The following is a 10,232-nucleotide window of genomic DNA, read 5'->3' on the forward strand; positions in this document are numbered from 1 at the left end:
CATGCCAGTCTCTTTGGTTTTGGTGTGGGCACTAAAAACTAAGCAATTGATTAACTAAACAATGCATTAATAAGGGGTACATGCGCATTTTCTCTACCTCCATAATCTTTCTGCAAAAACTCAGGATGCCCTACATTTCAGGATGGAAGGAGTATGCGGTACCTTGCCCTGCAAATGTGCTCAAAACCAAACTATATCCACACCAATCCATTCTCATTAGGGAATTTAATATTACCCACACCACTCCAAACCACCACCACCACAAACTAATTCAACCCAAATATTTCAGCTCATGATGTAATAAACTATTAGCCAAACTATGGTTACAACCCAATAAGAACCCGTTTCTCCAAAAAAATTATAGTGTAGATTTTGCCACACCATTTTGCACAGAGTAGCTGCTAGTTATACCGAGTCATTTCAAACAAATTTCAGTCAATTTCGATAAAATTTTATAGTGTGAACGCGAGGTTTTATTTCTAGGGTCCGGTTCTTGACGTGGGACCCACATATAATTCTAGTCACGCTGCTTTGCACAGAGTAACTCCTAGTCATACTAAGTCATCTCCAACAAATTTCAGTCAATTTCGATAAAATTTTATAATGTGAACGCGAGGTTTTATTCCTAGGGTCCGGCTCTTGATGCAGGACTCACGTGTAATTCTAGCCATGCTGCTTTGCACAGAGTAGCTCCTAGTCATACTGAGTCATCTCCAACAAATTTCAGTTAATTTTGATAAAATTTTATAATATAAACACGAGATTTTATTTTTAAGGTCCGACTCTTACGGACCGACATTTATATATAATCATACTGTTTTGCATAAAGAATCCATTTCAGCTCACCCCAAACCACTCCAATCCATATTTACATATAACCCACTCCACCCCACTCCATTAGCTAAATACGACCCATTTGAATCCACCCAAACACAATCCATATCAAAACCCAATCCATTAAACCCATTTTAACCCAAACCATTAGCAGGGCTAGCGGTACCATATTCTAAATTTTTGGTATATTTCTTTTACATTATAAAGTAAAAGTTAAAGCCAAAAAAACTGTTGACATTCAAAATGATTTATATCTTTTGACAAGAGGGGGTATCGATTTTGTACAAACAAGCAAGTTTTTCTTTTTCCTACTTTCCCTTAAGATATGGCCCTTGCCTGTTCATTCCAACTAGGTGGGTTGCGCGGCTCGCCGCGCCCAGTAGCGTTGATGGGCCTTGGGCCAGTTTTATGGATGGGAAAGTTTGGGAGGGTTGGAGTGTGGCCGCTAGGAATTGATCGCCCCTCGCTATGGTGGAGCCATGAAGTCTAGTTAAATAGAGGTGAAGTGGTTGGTATATTTACTCAGTTGCTTTGTGGAAGTAGAAGGCACCAAAGGCGTTTCTATGGACAGCGGCTTGCATTCAAGGATGGCAAGTGACGTCGACATGGGAGTATCTGGCGGAGGTAGGTTGTGCCCAGCAGATTCTACTCTTGCCCGTTGCTTGTTTTGGATCTGTTTCTATTCTCGATGTGGCTTTGCAACTGTAGATGTAGATGCTGTTTGTGTTGCTCGGAGGGCGGTTCTGTGTGAGGCCGTCAAAGCTTTCAATGGGTCTGTTCCTGTTTATCACCACGACATCTGCAATGGTGTTTTCACTGCTACGGTTTTTGTGCGGTTTCCTTTGTCTGGTGGAGCTGACGCCATTTCAATGATGGATGCAAGAGGAGGAGGTAGAAGAACAAAGGATGAAGCTGAGGAGAGCTGCAGATGCTCTGCTATCTGTCCTGGAGGAGAATCTGAAAGCTGAGGCGGATGATATTACAGAGCAGCTAGCAAAGCTTACCATGCGAGATGTGGAGATGAATAAATCTGTGTGTGGAGTGTCTATATCTAAGTACTGATGTGTATCTTAGAGCAAGTTTAATTTCCTGTCATGTGTTGGACGCTCGTACTGAGGCTAATTTGTGTGACCATGTACCGACCAATAGAGAGGATGTGACTTGGTACTTGCTATTTTAAGTTATTTTTTCACAGCGCTGCATGCGGTTTCCAGTGATTCCAATACAAAGAGAATTAAAAGAACAGAATTAACAGGCATAGTAAAAGAACTCTAAGAGTTTCATGAGATGTTCATTCATAGCAGATAGCATGTTACTATAGGCGCCATATATGATCACTCTTGATACAGATGAACAACCATGCCATAATCTATGAGCTAAGAGTTTAAGCAACGTTGCACAGGGCGAGATGTGCCGATTAGTAGCCTGGTTGCTGTTTGTATCGGAGAAATCATCGATCTGCTCCTCAACCTTGCATGGCCTGGGCTGAGGATTAAGTGCCGAGAATGCAGAACACAAAAGAAGCTGGCTCTGTATGAGCATGATTCCAGATCAGCTGCAGTAGGCCTTGCTGAGTCACAGCATATCTAAAACAAAAGCACGTTGTGGTCAAAAGGATGCAGTGTGGTGAGGCAGTATGTGTTATCAGCTATAACACGCAAAAGTATGCATCAGGCTAGTTTGAGGTTGCGCCAATGATGGGCGGTATTATACAGTGGTAATGGTGTCCGGAGCGATCTCTGCGTGTCAAAGTTCAAAAAGAAAGTGTTACATAAGATAGTGGGTCAAAGTTGTTTTTGCCTTGAAGGACTGATGAGGAGTACTTACAGTGCATGGAACGGCCATGCTTGGCCGCATGAATGTGGCCATCACGGAGAATGTCTAGGAGGAGAAGAGCAAGCTGATCAACACGAGAAGGATTGTCTTTTTCTCCTGCGAAGGTGAGCTGAGTACTGTCACTATCAGTGCTGCCTTCAGGAAGCCGCGTTTCTTTGATTGGAAGGATATCAGAAAATGAGCGACAAACATCTGTGATGCGGCGATGAACTGCCTTGCATTGATTAGTTTCCGTGGTGCGCTCCTTGATAAGATCAGTCATGTTGTCCTGAAAAGCCTCGGAGTAGAATTGCTCAGTGCTCATCTTGCTGTAGGTTCCAGGATAGGCTCTCATCTCATTTATCTTGTCCTCAAATGCCTGGCAGAAGAAGTTACTGATATCGAGTTCATACTGTTTCTTTTTCAACACATTTTGATTGAAGTCATTGATCTCAATCTTTCTGTTGCTCTGGTAGTACTCAAGCACTGATTCAGCCACTTTCTTTTCTGCATCGTAGTAATTAGAGCAGGGATCACTGTATAAGACTGTGCTGCCATCTTTACCAGCCTCACCATGCCGTGGCAGATCGACAGACATCCATGCAATGTACTGGTCAAAACCAAAAGGAAGCATTCCAGTAGCATGAACCTTGAGATTTAACTGTTCCATGACTTGTTTGAGGATCAGACGGCGAGGAACATAGGCTGATACTTTGTTCTGCAGTTAATCAGAAATAGAGGAGAGCTGAATGGCAACAGGTGTAGTAAAAAAAAAAAAGAAACAGGAAGCAGGTAACTCTGATGTGAAAACTGGAAGTAGACAAAGGAACACAGTGCATGCAATCTGCAGTCTGTTTAAGTGGCAACTCTAAGCATGTAGTATTTTGTCAGATGGTTTGATGGTAAAGTTTTGTAGTGTAAATTAAAACAGCAGCAATGTGGAGCAGCAGTAAAAGAAAATGCTAATGCAATGTGAATTAAGCTGATGGTAAGGGGAAGCCTAATTCAGGTAGAGGAAAAGAAGTGCAACAGATGCTAAAGTTTTGTTTTTTTTTCTTCAGATTATGTGTGTCATGCACAGGTTTATATATGTATTTGTACCTCGACAGCAATGGCAGGCGGCTTCTCAACGATTTCATATTTGACTTGCTCATTTTGCAGCCTTGACAGGAGAGATGGCGATGGTGGAGTGGCAGCATCCTCTATCTTGAGTGTAGGGCTCTGAACAAATGCAATCGAAATTGAGCTGTGGGCAGGAAAAGAAATGCCAAGGTGGAAAGTAAGTCTTGCGTAAAGGGTATTACCTGTTCCTTGGCCGCTCTGGAAGTAGGCTCTTGATGCTCGATCTTCACGCTGACCTGGAGACCAACAGGGTTTATGTTGCTATCCTGGAACAGGGAGAAAGACATTTAAACTTTTAAACTGAGCAAGAAATAGGTTAAATAGTTGGGCATCCAGTTTGAGCAAGAAAGAAAAGAAGAAGAAATAAAGTAAATAGGTTAAAGAAAAGAAGAAGAAATAAAGTAAACAGCTGGAAGAAATAAAGAAGAAGCAAGAAGCAGGCAGCGTACTGCTTTCTTGGAGTCAGAGGTAGGCTGCTGGTGTTGCATGCTGAGGCTAGAGCTGACATTTTCAGCATGTTGGTCCTTACTGTGGCCCATGTTGTTGTCCTGGGGCAATAAATATGGAGAAATTCTATGTAAATGCGTCAAAAAGAAAACTGGGAACAGAACAGGCTTTGAAACTGGCAAGTAACAGTGAACGAAAGATTAATGTTTGTGTCCAGCAGGGATCAAAAGCACAGCAACACCATGTGTAAACATTTGCACAAAGAAAAGAAAAGACGCAATGTGTAAAGCCGCCAACAATCAAAAGGAATATCTCAGGATGTTTTAATGCACAATGGATCATGAAATGCAAGAAAGAAGAAAGCACCTGATCTGCTGGCGGTCCCAGGGCTCTGCTCAGCATCCTTTTCTTTGGGTGCAGGAGATGGGCACTATCCATCGCTGCGAGACAGTGGGAGCAAAGAAAAATAACTGAAGTGAGCAGTGATAGAAATAGTGGCAATACTTCTCTGTAGAGCCTACGATATAGCATTGTAGAGTTTACTGACATCTCCCGTACGTTTCGACCTCTCATTGGCTGCAAAGGTAAGCTTGGATTACTGTGCCCCTTTGCGTCTGCCTTTGTACCATCCCATGCCGCTTGTTTATATGGGCCAGGGCCATGGAAGCCCCTGTTGTGCAGCACCCCTATTTACTAGAAATAAATGTAGGAAGTGTGCACAGATAATTGCTTGTGCACCACATATTCTACTGGTTTAGAGACGACCAGCAAGCTAACATGTTCATGACCCTAGCTGAGACAATATTACAGACAACAAAGTTCAAATTCGCGCCACTAAGGACACCCTACAGTTTACATTGAGGAAGCAGCAGGAAGCATCGAAGGCTTACCTATGCCTAATAGAGTTTGCACCGTTTAAGGCAATGCTGGCTGGCACATGCGCCTAGCATACATGGGGACATCCAAAATACAGCATCAGGAGTTTGGTGGGTACGTCCAAAATACAGAGGAGGTTAAAAGAGCCCGGTTTCTCCTCAGGTCAGTCCACAGAATAGTTAAGCCAGTTTATGGCATGATAGCTATTCACACATTGTTGTTGCTACAGCTCTTGAGCTTCTACTCATCGTCATCAGCGGACGACATGGAGAGCCTTCTGCTTGTGCGTTTTTTGTTTTGTTTTAGGAAGACTGCATCAGCAATGAAAAGTAGTCTGAATAGCAGTATCTAATTAAACATCTATGCCAAAGAGATAGGTATAAGTGGTAGCCTTTCTTCAGTGTCACTATCGTCCAAGGTCTCTTTGCGATGCTCATCCCGAGGAAAATGACTTGTTTCCTATGGAAACATACACAGTGACTATTTTTTGTATGGATATCCGCGATTTACTGTAGGGAGCTGCGAAAGACGGTAGAGGTAAAGCGGAACATACCTTTGCATTCAGAGTAGGACCAACAATTTCAAGCTGAGCATGCTCCAGCACATCCTGAATAGGCAATTAGGATTGTTAGCTAAGATTTCACAGCCAATAAAATATGGCTGTGTCAAGACATACCTTGGGAGGGGTTGAAGCCTGTATGGCAGCTGTGGCTGGAGCGACTCCACTGGCATCTGCATGATGGACTGGTTTGTCTTAGTAGGGAGGGAAAATATATTTGATAATTAGAAGGCTATAAGGATAATGTTGATTGTTGCTGGGAAGCATCTACCTGCATTGGAGTTGTCGGCTTCAATTTGCAGAACTCTGGAGAAAAGATCTAGGTTGAAGGAAGTTCGCTCATTCTGTAGAGCCTTCTTCTGTACACTGAGATGGAATTCAAATTTCTAGCCATAAAGTCTTGTAAGCTGTTCTGGAATGAATCCCTGAACTCGTGAGGTGGCATTCACAAGTTTGTCAACTACTATTCCTGTGAGTTCATCACCAAGGGGGCTGAAGCAGATAATTTCAACCATTTCTTCTTCAGAGGAGTCAATAGAATCTGGATCTTCAGTGAGAAAGGTGATACGGTATCTGACAGAAGAGAAAGGAAGGCCCATATCACAAATCTGCAGTAATATAGATTGCTGGGAATCGTACTGCAAATGTAATTTAGATATGCACCTTTCTATACCACCTATGCTGTTACAGGTGGTGTTCCTGCAACTGTAGTGCTGCCCGTCGAACTTTGTACCACTTTTGCATGTGGTGCAGGCCATGTACCACCAGGGTTGTTCTGGCTGGAGCCCTTTTATCTTTGCAACAACAACATATTTGTTGCCCTGGATATTGATCAAGCCAAGAAGGGAAAGCTATAAGGTGCAGACACAGCAGGCCATAACCGTACATGCATGAGAATACACTGCTTCGTACCTGGACTTCGTGTGGATTTGTAAGCTTTGCAAGCTCTTTTTCGGTGGCAGTCTGATGCTCGGATTTGCGTTCCTCGCTGATACGGTGCGGAGGTGCAACTACGGCACCATAGCTGCAAAGGATGCTGACATTAGTATATGAAACTATTCTGTAATATAGCAGCCAAAGTAGTGCAGAACAGTTTTTTTTGTAGCACACATAGCAAGCAGTGGAGTCCTATGCAAAGAATGGTACCTTTGCTGCAATAGTGTTGTTTCTGGAAGAAGAGGATTGATGTACCACCTACACACTGAGGAGCATTGGAGTGCCAGTCGATCTAGTACAACGAAGATGACATAGTTAGGCATACAGGTAAGGGTCATTGGCTGATAATAAACAAAGTGACATACTGTTGAAGATCTTCACAGTGACACCAGCGAATAGAAGCACGACAGCTGCGTTGCTGCCCAGCTGTATAAGCGACTCAGACTCAGCTTCAAACTTTGTCGCGTGAGGTCCCCAAAGTGAAAGTACAGCTGTCTCTCTGTAGCATGAACAGATAATGAAAGCATCATTGTTATCATAAAGAACGCAACACAAAGATCCGCAGATAGTCAAAATATATTTGGGTTCGTGGTACGCACCGTCCATCAGTAATATGAACATTAAGCAGTGTTTTCTCTCCAAATCTTGTTGTCTGGTTCATCACTCATGAGCATTTAGAGAAAATGCCAATGCAATCTGTTGTTAGAAAACTGTGTCATACCAAGTTCAAGATCTCTGGAACAGACATGGGCAAAAAAAACGCACTATGGAGCGTACCTGACATATCATATGTGCAAACTGATCTTGTCCGCAATGCAGCAAATGATGCAATGGAAGATGCATATAGTGGGAAACTCTGAGGCACTTCGGTGACCTCAACTATCTTTGTGTGTCCTGTTAGGCGAGCCATGAAGGGATGAGGAACAGGACAGTGGCTGTTTCTTGCATCGATAATCTCTATGTAGCGCAGCCTGTACACTCTGTCTTCAATCAGGGAGGCTCTATGTTTTTTGATCCATTTCAGTGGCACCACAGCCTCCATGGTTCCATACTGAAAAAATAAGGGAAGGGAAAAGTGATTCTGCAAAGTAACCTATATAGGATTGAAGACACATGTCAACAGAACAGGTCACCTCTTCATCAAGCATAACGAACTCGAATCTGATAAGGTTGGGCGGGGCCTTCTGGTCGAATCGCTCATAGAATCGAGTCACCCTAACCTTCACCTCCCAGCATGAATGTTCTGGGCCAACTTTCTTTAGTGGGGTCAAAGACATCCTGCAAAACAAAAAATGGAATATAATGTTAGGGAAACATAGAGGCAAAGCACAACCCAACTTTAGGTTGGCACGAACGAAAACTGAAATAACCAACATTAACAAAGCCCGAAATGAGAATCAGATTTAAGGTGGGTTCTTAATATTACAGTGTCAATAGTGCTATCTAATACAATGTCAGATCACAGACTTGTGGTTGAAAAGAAAAAGTCGCTATACAGCAGCTAGTATGTCCTCATAAACAATATTTCTAGTTGTCGCAGTAGCTGCTTGGTTCTCATCTTCTATAACCATGGACAGACCATCACGGGAGGTTACTCTTGAAATAACAACATATAACATCCCATGAGTAAAAAATGGCTCTCTCAGGTATACCCCAACATAGTTGAGAGTGTTTGGCCCTGTCACTTATTGATAGTCGTAGCATAGCACACTCTAATTGGAAATTGGCGTCGCTGCAAGGTGAATGGCCATCTAGGGCTGGTGCCGTTCAACACTATCCTAGGAATTCTTACCAGCATGCCATTTTTTGTTCCAGTCATTATCTCAGCCTCAAGCACACGATCACCAAGCCTCTTTATCAGAAGCCTTGTCCCATTGCAAAGACCCTGAGCTTGATCAATGTTGCGCAGAAGGACCACAGGTGTATCAATTTTAAGTGTAAGAAGATGTTGTGGGTAATTGTTTAGGACAATAGAATTCAATACTTCCGGCGGATATAACATTTCAAAATCAGCTGGCTGTTCCATAGAATTAGCAATCTGATCAAAGCTTCTATACTCTCTAGAGGATCCTGGGATTCTCTCAACCATAAGCTCGTTGACCTCATCAACGACAGCATTGACTGGACATGCTATACATCTCTCCGCACGGTACGAAACCAAAGAATAGGAGTTCTCAAAGTTAGTATACACAGTTGCTATTATTGCTGCTATGTTATCATTTTCTGGTAGGATTGCTATGTCGCCAGGTATATTAATCCATGTGTCTTCAGTTTCCCCTTCCTTTCTATGCGCAAGTATGTTCCCATCACCCACATCTAACAGCCACTGTGCAAATTCAGCCATACGTTGTCTCTCAGAAGGGCTTAGAGCCGGATTGGTGAGGCGCATATTAATAGTTAGCTTAAACACCTTGACATGCTTCCATAGAGGGGATCTAATCAGCGAAGCATTTAATATTTGAGATCGATCAGCTCCCTGGACTACAGGCAGCACCTGTCGGAAATCACCCCCAAATAAGATAGGGAGCCTGCCAAATGGCTTAGCTGCATTGGTAGGTTCTTTGGTGGACAGCAAGTCTCTAAGCGTGCGATCAAGCGCTTCGAAGCTGAATCTATGAGTCATCGGTGCTTCATCCCAAATAACCAAGGAAGTTCTTTCTATTAGAGCCACAAGCATAGTTCCTCGAACTATGCTACATATGCTGGTCTCATGGACATCTAATGGTATCTTGAACCTAGAGTGTGCTGTCCGCCCCCCAGGCAATAACAGGCTTGCCACTCCCGAAGATGCAACAGCCAACACAATGTGATCAAGCGATCTTAATTTTGCTAAAATAGTCCTCCACAGGAATGTTTTCCCGGTACCCCCGTGGCCAGCTACGAAATAAACGAATGATTCTCGTCGGGCTATATTTCTTATGACAGTGTCGTATACTGTTCGCTGGTCGCTGTTCAAAGCCAATGACATGGACACTTCTGCAGCCAATCTGGACCTGTCATAGGCTAGTTCTTCAAGAATTAATCTATTGCCGCCATCATCGAGTGCACTTTCGGAAGGGTTAGGGAGATCGTAGGATGATATGGACAGCCTATTCTTTAAGAACATATTTGAGAGTTCTGTAAGTAAGGTAGATAGTAGGATATTTTCTGGAACTATATATGTGGCATTCCCAACTGTCTTTCGAATTTTGTACTGCAGGTCATCAGACATATATCTCCAATATGCGTTGGAGAGGGCCCTAATGTTGCCTATGTCACAGTAGACCAATACTGTTATGAACAGACTTCTAAGCTGAAAGGAAGTGGCCCACTGGATAGCTTCATCAAACAGGGCTAGCCATTCAGTGTCATCTCCAATGAGGCCACGCGCTTGACATGCTTGTCGAAATGAATTGTACACGGTGCCTTCATAAGTTCATACATCCGCGTAGGAAAGTGCACCTCTCACCACCATAAGCAGCATTCTAAGATAGAATCCTTCACCGACTCCTAGATGAATGTACCACAGCCTTCCTATCTTTGTACCTCTTTTTCGAATGGACCAGGCCTTGTGCTTTGGATCCCATGTGTAAAATCTTGGGAATTCACAGTACGTATACTGGCGTGCAAGGATTATTTTGGTTAGCAGTGAACCATTCAGTAA

At 43.1% G+C, this 10,232-nt stretch overlaps 2 protein-coding genes across 2 annotated transcripts; one reads left to right on the plus strand and one right to left on the minus strand.

Moving 5' to 3' along the window:
* Nucleotides 1–1,310: 1,310 nt before the first annotated feature.
* LOC120670632 lies at nt 1,311–2,021 on the plus strand. The gene is made up of 2 exons (XM_039950778.1): nt 1,311–1,458; nt 1,543–2,021. Exons 1-2 carry the CDS (start codon nt 1,398–1,400, stop codon nt 1,800–1,802), a joined length of 321 nt encoding a protein of 106 aa, XP_039806712.1. The 5' UTR covers nt 1,311–1,397; the 3' UTR covers nt 1,803–2,021.
* Nucleotides 2,022–2,221: 200 nt separating this feature from the next.
* Nucleotides 2,222–3,342, minus strand: LOC120670435. The gene is made up of 2 exons (XM_039950527.1): nt 2,662–3,342; nt 2,222–2,573 (listed from the first exon to the last, which is right to left on the minus strand). Coding segments are annotated over exons 1-2 (660 nt in total). The 5' UTR covers nt 3,320–3,342; the 3' UTR covers nt 2,222–2,571.
* Between the last annotated feature and the right edge of the window lie 6,890 nt (nt 3,343–10,232).

The sequence above is a fragment of the Panicum virgatum genome, chromosome 4N (genome assembly GCF_016808335.1).
Source record: "Panicum virgatum strain AP13 chromosome 4N, P.virgatum_v5, whole genome shotgun sequence".
In the NCBI taxonomy this organism is placed as follows: domain Eukaryota; kingdom Viridiplantae; phylum Streptophyta; class Magnoliopsida; order Poales; family Poaceae; genus Panicum; species Panicum virgatum.